Source organism: Amphibalanus amphitrite, unplaced genomic scaffold (assembly GCF_019059575.1).
Source record: "Amphibalanus amphitrite isolate SeventyFive unplaced genomic scaffold, NRLGWU_Aamphi_draft 001010F_arrow, whole genome shotgun sequence".
Lineage (NCBI taxonomy): Eukaryota > Metazoa > Arthropoda > Thecostraca > Balanomorpha > Balanidae > Amphibalanus > Amphibalanus amphitrite.
The window spans coordinates 189,903-204,830 of NW_024882504.1; the positions used below are offsets into that span (position 1 = coordinate 189,903).

General features: G+C 49.5%; 1 protein-coding gene across 6 annotated transcripts in view; it reads right to left on the minus strand.

Annotated features, from left to right (window-relative positions):
- The window catches only part of LOC122369137 (Y+L amino acid transporter 2-like), a 43,206-nt gene that overhangs the window by 12,578 nt on the left and 15,700 nt on the right, over positions 1 to 14,928 (minus strand). For all 6 annotated transcript variants that reach the window (XR_006254359.1, XR_006254360.1, XR_006254358.1 and 3 more), the window contains 4 exons: positions 13,870 to 13,995; positions 11,689 to 11,782; positions 2,695 to 2,739; positions 2,253 to 2,376 (listed from right to left, as the gene is read on the minus strand). Coding sequence is in view for 3 of the 6 variants with exons in the window: in XM_043343594.1 (XP_043199529.1) it covers positions 2,253 to 2,376; positions 2,695 to 2,739; positions 11,689 to 11,782; positions 13,870 to 13,995 (389 nt within the window). In the remaining 3 variants the exon portion in view is untranslated. The remainder of the gene's footprint in view (positions 1 to 2,252; positions 2,377 to 2,694; positions 2,740 to 11,688; positions 11,783 to 13,869; positions 13,996 to 14,928) is intronic.

A 14,928-nucleotide genomic window follows, 5' to 3' on the forward strand; every position in this document is an offset into this window, starting at 1 on the left:
GGTCTTTTTCACGCACAGGAGGCATACGTGTATTGGTATCCATCGATGGAATATAAAATACAGGGTATAGACAAAAAGTGTGATTAATTTTCATCAGACCTTTCTGAGGTACCTAAATGTTTGCACATATGCAAAAGCTTCCTTTGCCCCTCTCTCTTGAAGCTGCAGCCTCCGATTAAGGCCACTTCAACAACCATGTTGTTGGGTCACAGCAAAATAAACAACCCAAACACACTTACTCTAATGGTGAACACAGCAAGTGACGACGCAAGTCACCGTCCTACCGTTATGCAGACACGTATCATATTTCATAGACCAACAAACGCTTGCCGCTTAGTGAGGGCTACTTGGGTGGGTTATGACACAATAAACGATGCCGTGTTCCATTTTCACGAATTTTGTTTATGGGGCGTAGAGATCTGTCGCCTCCGTAAAACCGTATCTGAGCCTCCTCTTAGCTCACTTATGAACACTTCCAAAGCAGAGTGTGTACTGCAAACCAGAGTTTGTGGACCATTTGGCATTACCTTTGGTCAGTTATTATACGGTCTATTGGATGATGTGTATGTTTTTGTCTTACGACTGTGTTTTGCACGGCCGAAGAAACCTGCTGCATTCTGATTAAAGCGGCTGTTTTTCTTTCGCACTGATGTAAGCAGCACAATCCACCATCGTAAAGTTGAACCTTCAAGAAGGCATGCGATCAAAAATAAGCATCGTCCCAGTACAGAGCCATGGAGGCCGCTGCACTCCTAACGAAATAACGGTCTACCCAGCTGGACCTGGCCTTGCATTGCCAATGAACCAAACACCACTAAGCCACCGTTCGTCCCACCGCGACGCTCCACCGCTCCTGAGATGGGATCGTCCTAACCCACAGTCTACACCCCTCATCACCTTCATTGCCATGCAGGCCACGCTGCCTGCTACAATGCGCACGTGCTCTGTGCTCGTGGTTTTTCCCCCGAGGAAGAGGTCTTCACTTGGTTGCATGGGCCACATGGTGGGGTCCTGGGTCCGAACAATGCCCAGCCCAGGTCGAAGGCAACGGGTGGGCAGGGTGGACACCGGTGGTGTAAAGGAGTTTATGGTGCTGGAAATTTGCCTGTCGCTGATCACTGATCAGTGATGAGCGTATTGTGCGAGTCACTGACAACGGACTGCCATTGAAAGAATAGTGGATTGCATTCGCCTATAGAATGGCGGCTAGAGCGACATCTTCGAGATGATTCATTTGTAGACATGATAATCCATTTATGCAAGAAGTTAAAACGTTGATCGCGTAAGCCGATAGGAGCCGATTTAGTTCCTTCATTGAACATCCCAAATTACGGCATAGGATACTGCCAGGCTAGCTGGTGACGTGGAATAGAGAGCGGAAATCGTGATGCACGTCTTCAGCCGTCCATCGATCACTGAGCTGACATCGATAATGGACTTACGGTGGCAGCGATTGAAGTTCCGAAATTCATGGGACAGCTCTCACAGCTAGGACGGGAAAATAAGCCAGAAATTAAAACAAAACTACAAAAAGGTGCTGCGTGTATCTAAATGCAAGTACTGTGCTTTATGACAAAAAGTGGGACGCTCTAAACCAAAATATAGGAAGAACAGCCAACACAAATCTGCTTGCACTAAACTGACCTGTTTCGGTTTTTACCACACCCCTAAGGCGACTACGACCCAACAGTCCCTGACACGACCTCTGACAGCCAGCGACCTGGCACCGACAGATCAACACGGTGACGCACCCAGAGGCTCTACTAAAACCAACAGATCAGATCTGTCTAGTGATACACCAGCGAGCACAATTCAGTTGTCCTGGCGGCGGGCCAGGGTGGGCCACAGTGTCCGTCACCCGCCGCGTCCGAGTCACGTGAGGTCATCAGGGGTCACAAGGTCCGGACAAAACCCGACCGGGTACGGCGCATTCGACGCTGAGTCGCTGCCAATGCAGCAGTCGCCAGAGGTTACTAAAAAATCCCCCGTCTGAGTTAGGAGAAGAGAGCCAGAGGCCGGCTTAATAAATCACTTAGCTGCGCAAAAACTCACACAAAAAATCCTCTAAAAAGTTTCCAGAGCATGAGGAAACCCTGAAAGACAGACATTCATTCTTACGATAGCATCTGCCTCCGGTATACACTCAAGTCATGACAGCGGCTCACCATAGGTAGATAACTAATATGATAATATAACGGCTCAGCATAGGCAGTCAGTTAATATGAAGATCCGTGAAAGGCGAGGGCACTCACCACGGCGACAGCGTTGGAGGAGAGCACCTCCATGGGGCTGAGGGTGGTGTAGAAGGCGATGTTGGTCAGCACGTACACCAGCGTCACCAGGATGATGGAGATGGCGATGGCACGCGGCAGGTTCCTGATGGTGGAGAGAAACGAAGGTCAGACTAATGCGCGAAGACTTCCAGACGAAGACATTTCATTTCAGGAGACATTTGCACTTCAAACAAGTAATGATTGATCGCGCTACTTCTTCACTTAGTGCCCCGTTTAAAACGTTTATTTACGAAGCAAAGAATCCATAAACGGTTCCAACAGATAAAGTGCGCATGGTATTGTCCCGACAGTTATAGGTACGTGGGACTGATGAATGTTTCATGAAAAACCTGAATATTTGACGCTATGGCGAGCAATAGGTGCAAAACATACATGTCTCGTGTATTCGGACGAGACTTACCGGACGGGGTCCTTCAGTTCTTCAATGATGAAGTTCAGGTAGTTCCTGAAAAAAATAGAGTTAGCACGGTTAGGGCAAACAAACATAAGCCAGAAAACGAAATCATTTAAATCAACTGGCCATTCAGGCACTTTGCTGCTTTGTTGGAAACAAATTACTGCATTATCATCTTATTCACGTTAGCTGTATCGGTAATCATAGTAGTCCGGAGTCTCACATCCTCGACAATCCCCTGCAGTTATCGTATTTTTGACTTTAGCTTATCTGTCGTCTAGCGCGGCCTTCACCTCCCCCTGGGTTTATCCGCGCTGCCTGCAGCCCGTCTCAGACCGGACCGAACCAGTGTGACCAGACCTGACCGGCTAACACGGGGGAACACAATCAGGGCTGAAGAACCCGGAAGGGTTGGTTCCGTGCACGGCGGCGAGCTTCACGGTTGAGCTGGCCAGACGCCAACACAACACGCTCCGTGACTTGGTGACAGCCGGACAGCTTGGACCATTAATTTTCCGCGACCCCTGTCCTCTGGTCTCGGATCGCTGACCAGTGACAGCTCTACTGTCCTCATATCGTGTCGGTCCGGTGCTCTATAGGCGCTGCATTAGCTGTTCCACGGCATCGTTCGCTGGATTCTGCAGCACGGTAAGTTTTTGGCAAAATTATAGTAGCGCATTTTAGCTTAACCAAAATAGTTAACGGCGGCCTCAATTGCAGGTCAGACAGCGATTCTCAGCAGTCCATCTGTATAATAACATAATGTGTGATGAGGTTACCCATACCATTATCTCATTCAGAATAATCCCCAGGGATGATCCCCGATGTCCGAGCAGGCGGCTCTAGGGAGATCCATTGCCGCACAATACTGGCGAGCCCAGGGGACGGGGCAGACACAGCCGGCCGCCCACTCGCCCGATCCCCAGCGTCGCCGGACCATCGCCTCAGGCGAGATGATCAGAGGCCTCTTGCACCAAAATCCTCTTGCACCAATGCTTGGATTATTTTGCAATGTATACCCAGTCCAAGTCTCAAATGTAGCAATTTACGTGCAAAATTTAGCAAGCACATGTAGGATTATGTATTGGGCTATTGCAAACAAATTTACCACCGTTAGATTAGCTTATTCTGAAACCGGTTTTTCGATTTTACCTAGCTAGGTAGTTTGGTGCAAGAGGCCTCAGGTCAGCGGCACACTCGGGGATACCACGTGACCGCCGTCGTCGGCGCCCGGCAGGCGAACCACGTGACCCAACGTGGTAGGGCGGTGGGCCGGGGAGAGGTGTTTTGATGAGAGACCCTCGGCGCTGTTTGCCGTTCCGGCGACCTAGGAACGGCAAACAGCGCTGCTGTCGCAGCCATTGCCGCCAGAGCGCCACCACTGCCACCATCGACGCCGACGATGGTGGGGACTTCATGTGAGCAGTGAACCGTCGGTAAATCGATCGACCCCAGCCGCTGGCTGTCCACACTTCACAGTTCCCAGCGCTTCGTAATATCCTTCCGCGAAACAGCGACAGCTCGCTTCGGGTACGGCGCAGCACGCCCCTACGGCGTGGACGGACCGAGAAACGCCTCTGGAGGTGGAATGGTGGCGGAAGGGGTATCGTTTTACCACGGGATGAGATCAGTTGGTCACTGCAATCATCAGTAGGGGGTTGGGTGGGTCGGGGAGGGACAGAGATAGTACAAACTACGAGCCGAGTCATCCATTTGGCACAGGATATAACGGTTGGAGAGAGGGGGAGTGCATGGGGCGGGTACGAGAAAGAGGAGAGAGAGAGAGAGAGAGAGAGAGAGAGAGAGAGAGAGAGAGAGAGAGAGAGAGAGAGAGAGAGAGAGAGAGAGAGAGAGAGAGAGAGCGGGGGGGGGAAAGAAGAGAAACAAGGGAGAGAAGCACTAGGTTAAGAATAAGACAATGTGGCGCAATAGGCCGAGAGGAAGACGGTCGCAGTGGGAACTGCGCAAAAAGCGACGAAGATCGATGCGTGGAAAGTTGGCGAAGGCGAGCGGCTGGAAAATATGGAACGTGAAAAGTCGTGAGTAGGGAAAGAAGAAAGGACGTACTTACCAGAACAATTTTTATGATCATGGCATGGGCATAGCCTGCAGGTAGATGCCGCTAAACGATAGATCAAAATAAAAATGATCAAAATAAAAGGTATACCGTTTGGGTATGCTAAGAATTTGGATTCAAGAGCGCTTATGGGGCTGCTGTTTACGTGTAGAGAAGATCATCTTCCTTTCCCATTTTCAGACGTTATTCATCGTAAATTGGATCTACAATGGAAGCCTCAGAAGCGTCGTGGGGTACTCCTGGCAGTGAGCCAATTAGTGCTTGTTGTGGCTATGGAGCGACATCCAATTCCCACTTCCGGCCAATCTATTTCAATTGGCGAGCCCTCATCCCGCCGACAACGCCCACTTTTAGCGTGCCGCCGCCCCAGCTGGGCCGTCGGCGGTACCGTACGTGAGCGGCAGCACCGCCACCGACAGGGGAGTGTCAGGAGGGGTCGTTGGGGTCAAACTGGGTCATGTGGGAGGGTGGAGAGGGAGTGAATTTAAACCGCAGCGAGGCAGAAACCGAGACCGGACTGGGCGGCGGGCCACGGGACGGGGTGGACGGGGTCACTGACCCCAGGCAGCAGCCAGGGGTCAGTCGGATGGCAGCCGGCCGTCACTGACAGCCGTCATGTCAGAGTCGAGAGGTGCCATCAAGACCGGTGGTATCTGGGGGTGACGGTCACAGACAACTCCGTTCCGACAACTGCGCGGAGGGAGCGGGCGGTAGCAGTTCCGAGGATACGGTTTGTGACAGGCCAACGGTTCGTGATGGAAGGACGGTACGAGGCGAGACAGTGGTTTCCCGGAAGAGAGGTCTATCTTTGCGTCTTCTTTAGTCCTGAATCAGTGAAAAGGCCGGAACGGCTATTATGTAACATTTAGACCTTTAATTGGGTTGAGTTGAATTTATTCGGTAATCTAATTGCTTGAGAGAAAAGTGAAGATATTAACCCGGCAGGCGGTGGGCCTACCAGCCACCTTCCGCGCGGTGGGGGGGGGGGGCACTTTTTTGCCCCCCCCCGTATCTCCGAAACTACTGGACGGATCCGGAAAATTCGAACGGCGTTCGATAGCCCTGTCAAATTTGTCGAAGGAAACCAAATTTCATTGACCTTGGGGTCACCGATGACGTCACAGGTCAGGTCAAAGATAAAATGTTTCACCGTTCACGGGGCTTCTAGGGAAAGCGCTATAACACCGAGTAAAACGCATTTTGTCGAAAATCAGCGATAAGACGTCAGTTGTCTAGTACATATGTTGCTATTAGAGGTCACTGGTCATACCAGGTCAGGTCACAGGTCAGGTCACCAAAGGTCACCAAGGGTCACCACATGAGCCCAACTTTACTAAGGTTATGCGATGCATGTTTTATGGCCAGTTTTTCATTTCCAACTCAATGGTGTTGGTTATAAGACCATCAAGTACGATTTAGGTCACTTTCTGGTGGAGGTCAGGTCAAGGTCAGGTCAAAAAAGGTCAAATTTCAAAATTGATATTTTTGCATAAAATGGGTATCGATTCGATGCAGCTCGTCACGGGGAGTCTAATGGTGGTCTTTGTTTTGCGCTACGAGGTCTAGAATTGCTAAAAATTGAGTTTGAAAATTTGACGTCATCAATTTTTAACAGTTTTTTGGCTATAACTTGGCCAAAAAAAGAGGTATCGATCTCAAATTTGGTATGTAGATAGAAGGCGGTAAGGGCTATCACATATATTCCGGTTTTTTCGAAATTCAAAAAACTTTTTGGATTTTTTGGCTATTATATTCAAAACAATCTATTTTTTGATTTTTGGGGGTCAAAATCCAAAAATTCGAAAAACCGAAATAGCAGTTTTGTAGCCCTTTTAATTTCACACCTTTTATGTCTGAAACATTTTTCTGTATCTCTAAAGCTGTAGGCCTGACAGCTCTTCCCGCGAAACCTTTTTTTGGGTCGAAAATGGCAAAAATGACGTCACTCTGACGTCATTAGCGGCCAACCTATCAAAGCCTTTGGAAAATTTTTGGTCACCATGTGCGCTAGCTGCTCCCGGGAGGGTACTGAAAGTTTGGTGACGATCGGCGCAGCGGTTCTCGAGATATATCGAAAAAACTAAAGGGGGGGCAAAAAAATGCCCCCCCACCGCCTGGAAGGTTAAGAGGGTGGGAATGACTACCTCCTGCAAGTTGTTGCATACAATGTTTTGCTGTAAACATTCTAAACATAAATTTGGCGGAATGTGGATGGAGCGAATTCGAAATTCCATTGAACCAATATAATCAGAGTATTATCAATAGACGGGTGTGACATATTATAGTGCATGTATGGCCTAAACTTTTGAATTCATTTTAAAATGGGAAAAACGCAAGAAATTACCCAACGTTTCGCATTTATTGCTTATTCCCATACCCGCTACATTGCATGATTAAATCGAGACATCCAGGCATTTTAATGGCACGTGCACTGTACCACACTTTTCAAAGTTTAATGCAGTGCTTTAATATTGCCAGCCGTGTGGTTCAAGGGGTGTGGTTAAACGCGTTGAACCACACGGCTGCTGACGTCACTATCAATTATAGTTGTGAGCTTTTTGGCAGGTATGGGAAACACCTTCCAGCCCTCAGGCCAGGAATTCAATAAATGTCACCTCGCTTTTTTAGCGAAAAGCACCTCAGGCCTAACGGCCCTCGGAGTTTTCGCTAAAAAAGCTCGGTGACATTTATTGAATCATCCCGGCCCCGGGCAGGAATTTATTTTCATGGGTCTTCGAGTGCGATTGTGACACTTTTGAATACATCATGTGAAAAATTGCATATAAATCACACACTTTTTGGAGGAGAGGTCTTTTTCTGGGATGAATCGCTTTTCTTCAAATGATGAGAAACTCCTGTGCCTCGCTTGCTCTTTTATTGCTCCATTTTGGGCGAAGCTTGCTTGGCGCCGAGTTCGTAAGGACTTGTTCTTCCTTGCATCTTCGAAGAAATTCGATTCGTTCGGTCGTTCGGTCTGCTTTCGTTAAAGATAGAAAGATTGCCTAAAGTGATATGGCTCATTCATTGCACTTCTTGACATGTTGAGGATTAACAAAAGTTGACAAAAGTTTAGGCCATACATGCACTATAATATGTCACATAATCAGAGTAATTTGCTTTCACTGTCGACTTAAAATATCCATATTTACAATCAAAATCTTATTGAAGAAACGATCATAAGACACATAGTGGTTGATCACACCATCAGGCTGAATAAAACGCATCACGCTCCTTCCCGTTAAAAAATAACTTCTTAGGCGTTAATCGCTGTTATAGCGTCATTATCTCCTCCATCGTCATTAAAGGGACTATCCCACCTTCTAAAATGTTGTTAAAACCAGTTAAATTGTGCCCGACTTTATAGATTGGATGACCAGGAACACGGTTCTGGCATTTATTTTTCATTTGACATCTTAGGCTTCCCATATTCCAAACACAAACTTTCAAATATGTGACGTCACAGCCCAAAATTACCTCCTTCCCAAGGCCACATTACTGTCATAAAGCTGATTCTTTTTACTCTGTAGGCACCACAACAAAGTTCAGACCAAGTTTTAAGCGATTTTTCAACGAACAAACCCATTTAAATCAGATTGACTAAACGAGGTGACGTCACACTAACGGTCGCTCCATGTTGAAGATTATGGGCCTTGTACAAGGCCCATTTTCAAATGAAGGGAACGAATTTCTTCAACACCAAGAGGCCGCGGGGGTTGCAACCTAGATAGATAGTGGTTTCTGAACCTCGCCGCAAACTTGGCTATCTCAACTCAAACCCCATGTTAAAGGTGGGATAGTCCCTTTAAAACCGCACTAAATACCACCAGTAAAACGCCTTTTGGGCGAAGAACGAGCGAGCGAGATAGTGAGCCCTGCACGTGCGGAAGGGCAAGAGGGTACTTCCAACGGGGCTTGTGCAAAGCACCCTTCTAACCGGTCGCTAGCAGTGTGCCAAATTTGAACGCAATCGGCCCAGCCATTCCTGAGATCTGGAAGCGGCATTCTGCACGTGCGCACGTGCAAACGGAGTCCAAACTGACTTTTGCACGGCACCCTACTAACTGGTCCCCAACCGTGTACCAAATTTGAGCGCAATCGGCCCAGCCGTTCTCGAGATCTGGGAGCGCCCCCTGCACGCGCGCACGTGCAGTAGCACCCTAACCGCAACACATGGGAATGCATTGCCTGGTGGGTGCCTACCTGTATGCCAAGTTTCAGCGAAATCCCCCAGTAACGGCCGAGTTATTGAAATGGGAACAAATTTGGCACCTCTTCTTTTTGCAATTTGCACGTGCAGTGGGGGTCACTCACATAGATCAAGAGTATCCGACCTTTGGTAGAAGGGATGCAGCTACCCTACAAAGATTACCGCAAGACAATCGCCCAAGCGGCTGCTGAGATATGGGCCTCTCAAAATCACTACTTTTGCAAAACAGCTTGAACACCCTTGACTTTTCACGTGGCACGTCCCACGACGGTCACTGAGATGTATCAAAAGTAGTCAATTACGGGGTAGAAGGGATGGGGCTACCCAGCAAAAAAGACTGCAGGCCAATCGGTCCAGCGGTTGCTGAGATATAAGCCTCTCAAAAGCGTTACAGCCCGGGCCGGGCCGGGCCGGGCCGGGCCGCTCATACTGAGATTTTTCCGTTATATTGAAAAAAGACTCACTTCGCTCGCTGCGCTCGCTCGCTCGTAATCATAGACCGCTGTGTATATGTAGTATGTACGTCAATTCTCACCAAAATGCGGAATTATGGCCGTATCTGTTTCCCTGGACCGCTCAAAACCAGGAGATAAACCATGTCAACACAGGACAGCGCCGGCCAGTGAAACGACGCGCGACGGGAGCCAGACGCTCGCCGGGCGCCCTCGCTCGTCAGCAGCTGTCAAATGTGTCCCCCAAACGCACAGACAGGCGCTAATTGGGCCATCGGAGGCGGCGACAATGACACCTCACTGATGGACACGAGACCATGAACAATCCAAACTACATCGGCTGGGAGCTGGGACGGAGCGGAGGCACGATTTCCGGGACGGTCGCACCGACAGACCGACGGGACAGTAGGGAGAAAGGAGGCGCGTCGAGGTAGAAGTCGATCAGAATCAGCGCCGACCACCGAGCCATTGGGCATGTTTCTACTACTGGAACTGAGCTGAACTGATGGAAGATGCCACACAGCAGAGAGCACGGAACGCACCCACGCTGACGCAACGGCCCGAGGGTAATCGCCGGCGCAATGTCAAGTCATGTTTGATTACTGTGTTTGTCATGTGCACGCTCCGGTGGGTAACGCTGCAATTAACTTTGAGTGACGTTGACTTTCAGACGCTGACGGTTAACGCTTGCCAAGGGCTTCGCATTTGCAGACACAAAAACAAAAACAACGCCACAGTTTCCAGAGTTACTACGCATCGCAACGTTTTCTGGAGCAGCCTCACGCGTTACAATCCATTAGCCAATTCACGGCTCACTCACGACTACCGAGCATAAGGGTCAGGTCGGCTGAAATGGGACCCACTAACGCGACTCAAGCGCGACGCGCTACTCTAGTCACGGCACGAGGCGCGACTCGTATCACGGTACAACGCGAGTGCCGAAGCACCACGACGGGCTCCATTGCGTTTCAATTCGTCCGTCGTGTGCCATGGAGACTGGCGGCGTTCCGGACGACGATCTGGCTGAGCTACGACCACCATGACACAGGGGTCACCGACAGACGTAAAAAGGTGCAGTGTGGGCTGCCCCAGGATGGCAGTTGGCCGTGGGCCAGGTCATGTGACCCAGAGGTCATGATACAGCTGTCAGATATCGTGAAGGACCTACGCGGTGGCCGTCGTGCTACAAAGAACCAGATGTCGCAGTCAAAGAAAGGGTTAGCATTGTTGTGATGCCGCGCTTTGCCAGCTGCGAGAAATGAGTGCATCAGTGCAGGATTCATGGGATCCAGTATTATGCTGTGTAATCTTACGATGAAATGCTTTTTACTTTGTTTATCGGCAATAATTTACAAAACGTTCGTCCCCGTGAGATCATGGAATTCGGGTCCATGCCTCCATGCCTCCACCTGTTGACCTCAAAATGAGAATATCATTTAAAACATTGACAACACCGAACATACTGGATACATGGAGATACTGATCTGGATCTCATCGCGCGGTTTTGCTCTAGATTCTTGAGCAATGCAAATGTACGTTGTGAATGGAGTTCCGGGCGATGATCGGTACATACTCCGCACGTAATGCGCATTTACTGCGCGTAATGCGATTTACTGGCTAATGCGTCTGAGCAAATTGTGTGCATCTCTCATATCACCTACCCCCATTTGTCCTAAACGCGGAAACTATTACGATGATACGAAGCTCAGAGGTCGCCTGATTCCATCTCACCCGACAGCGCTGGCCATCTAAGCCCCCCACAAATGAGCTAGAGTATTGGATACCATTTCTAGGCAAACGCCAGCCCAAAGGAAGCTCGAAATGACCCTAAGCAACTGGCCAAGCAAGCGTCGCCAAACTTGGGAGATTGAACGAATAACGAAGTGAAAACTTCGGCGGCATTAATGTTGTGTCTATTTTGTTGAGAAGACGTCAAAATTAGAGAGTGAATCAATTGCTACAGATTCAAAATAATATGCCGTATTCAGCTCCTCAAGCTCGAGGGCAGAGGGAGGGGGAAGGGGAGGGCAGAGCGGGGAGGGGTAGGGAGAGCGATGTCAGCAGTGGATCCGGTCTGACACTTGGTGGTGGGCGATATGCCAGCTGTGTGTCACCCCGTGCCCCTGCCCCTCCCCACCGGTCACCAGGACGACGGATCCGCCGACTGACCACTCGTGACCCGCCCAAGCCCAGCAGCGTCATCGGTAGGTACCCCTGTCCCGTCAGCAAAAGAGGAGCTATAGTTAGAGAAGAGGAACACTCACCAGCCGTTATATGCAAATAAGCCTGAATAGAATGATAACGCGATCTTGGTGACATCCGTCTGAGTATTGTCCCAGGTGAAGTTAGCAGTCTCTCCTGTGAAAGCGAGAAAAACACGTAAATGCCAGCCGAAGTCAAGCTGCTCGATAAAAATAAAGTAGTGCGCAAAAGTGCATTTTCATCTCAAGGCGATCAAACATCTGAGATCTGCAACAGGAAATATGATTAGCTTGAGTACGCACTATGATTGTGAAAAAGAGCAAAACGTTTTTTAATATGCCTACGGTTAATAAAAATCTAATTTTCCGCAGCTGAGATGCAGCGGATCGAGTTCAACCCACTGTGCAGCCCTTGCTCGCCGTCTGTTGTTCCTATTGAATGTAACAGTGAACACTGGATGGAGCAATACCAACGAGCAGTCTGTTCAGTTCAGGTGTTGGCCACCGAGCCTCAGTGACAATAATGACGCATCAGCGCCACCGGCGCGCGCCACAGGTGTGACAAACATGTCCGCTTCGGAGCAGCTTAGCTTGAAACAGTGAACCATTTTTGAGCAGTAATATGAAAACATGTTTGTGCGCCATATGTGCTCTGTAATGAATATTGTAATGAATCTGCGGTAAATGAATATTTGGTAGTCCAGAGCCCTATTCATTGACCAGTTTCCGGGACCCGATGCCTCTGCTCAGTATTTCGAAACGTTCCTAAAGTAAGAGACTTCACCTTTTTGCTCAAGCATGCCTTTCCGGGTATCAACATACGAGTAGACTAAGCGAGACGGCAGCCCTCCATGCCCGAATTATTCGGCTGAAAAGTTTCACAGTAAAAGACTGTAAACAAGAACACAATGCCAGTCTTTGAACTTTTAAAAGCCGCTCTTCAATGCATTTTACTTTTAATATTTACCTTTCAAATGGTGCCTACCAGTCTATACTCTACAGCTCGTGCATCGGCACACGGCCGTAATATTTTGTTAGGCTGATGCCGCTGATTCACCCTCCCTCAAGGAAATATTAGAATAGATAAAAATTACAAGACTCAGGGAGCATTCATCCTAATGACCTCACAAAGGGTCTCCACGATACTTCAAATGACCTCAGTGACCTTGCTGATGCCGAGCTGCTCGAAATCATTCCCTGTCGCCGTGACTTCAGTTAGACTCTGGACTGTCGGGGGCACCCGTCTCCTCTGCTGTCCTCCGCCCTGACTCCACCCCTGCCCCGCCCCCGGCGCCGGCGCGACCCGGCCCGGCACGCCCGCTGCACGGCCCCTGGGCGTGCACGGTCCGTTAGGTACGACCGCGCCGTGACCGGCCGCCGTGGCCGCACCGCGCTGGACGTTCCCGAGTGAGTCAGCTCGGCGTCAGGTCGCCACCGATGGACTAGACGCTCAGTGGCAGTGATGGACGGTTGTGAAGATTGGCAGGCGTTAGTGCAGTGTTTACCAGAGGGCCGTCGCCGGCCGATGCGGCACTGGCTCATGTGAAGCTGGACAATGGAGAGTGCTGACAGGGTGGGGCTGCAGTGACATTCACTGAGCCGTGAGGTGTGACAAATTGGAATGCACATTTGGCTGAAGTGTGATACGACTGCAAAAATAAAGATGACATGGGTGACTACTGACTTGCACCTCGAAAATAGAAAGGTTATCATGCATTGCTAGCGCAGTGTGTTTCAAGACGAGATAGATCACTTCACATCATTAATTTGTCAATTACATAATTGCGAGGTAGAGTTTGCTAGTAAGCCTGAAACTGTTACTGAATAGATTGGCGACTACTTTTTGGCGTTGTGAGCACGACTATCTCTTGAAAATGGGTAGGTGGTGAGGACCCGTGCAAATTACAAACTCGCAGTTTACCAATGCAAACTAATGTTTCAAAATTTCCAAGTACATCGTAAAACGTTGCCCATTGGAGAATGATGGATCTACGTTCCTTTTTGAGCCCGTTTGCCAACTAGAAACTCCCGAGGCGTACCCGAATAACAGTCGGTAGCATCGACTGCTTGATCGGTATGCCAAGACTTGCGACATTCATAACTCTCCAGTGACAAATCGTTCCACATTTAATCGCCGACTGTGTCCCCTGACCCTACCCCGTGACCATGTCCTTTCACATTTGACCCCTCCATCCCAATGACCCGTGACTCCGTGATCCCGTGACCCCATTGACCGCCACTGACCCAGCGCCAGCATGTAGATGCCGGTGATGATGATGATGACCAGGGCCAACAGCTTGGCGAAGGTGAAGATGTCTTGCACGCGCGTAGCCCATGTCACGCTGTAGCAGTTGACGAACGTCAGCACGCCTGCGAAAAGAACAAAACATATGGTCAGAAAGTGCATGGATTTACAACCCAATTGAGCACAGTGAGACTTTTGCAAGGAATATACGTGCATGATTGACTAATGAGAGGTGCTTTGCTCTTATTTGGGTTTGTAATCTAACTGAACCGTTTGCATAGTAGTTTTCTGTTGTGTCGTCGCAAACGCTAAGACACTGGCCGTTTAGTGCCGTTTCTTTTATTTCATAAGAATGCGTTGCATTGTTACTCATTGGCAAAATGGACGCATACTCATACCTAACACTTAGGTATACTTGTGAACAAGGTCACACATGCACCGAAAACAGCGCGACATAACATCTCAAATGACAAAACATCGGTCGCTAATGTGCGACCTGTTCAATTCGAATTTCAAGCTGATATTTTTCCGTAAAATAAAGTGACCAAAGAAGCTAACTATTCGCAAACTGCTGTAGCAATTGCTCATTTGTCCCCTCTGAGTCACCGGCAAAAACTGCGCAGAGCAGCAGGCTTCATCAACTGACATATTTACTCGCTCAAGACCAGCTGTGCTCGGCGTCAGTCGCCGCTGCGAACTGCTTGTTTTCGGGCGCGGGGAGCAGCTGCGTTCATCGTTACCCGGCTAACGGATCTTTGCTCCGCGCCCTGTTGACATCAGCGCGGCTTAGTGATGCTTTACGGTGTGACAGATGGCCGAGACCGGCCCACAGTCCCCCTAAACACAGCCCGCGGGGCCGCAGCGGTCGGAAGGCGGCACAGAGTCAACAGAGAGCATTTCCCACGGGTCTCCTCTGTCGGGCCGTCTGCGGACCGGTGGGGGTGTCACTGTGTGCTCCGAGCTCGTATACTAGCGAGTAATGAACGTCGTGCGCGGAATAGTGGGCCGATGACGTCAGCACAGGCGGCGATAAGCTATGGCGATTGGTCACCAGCTGA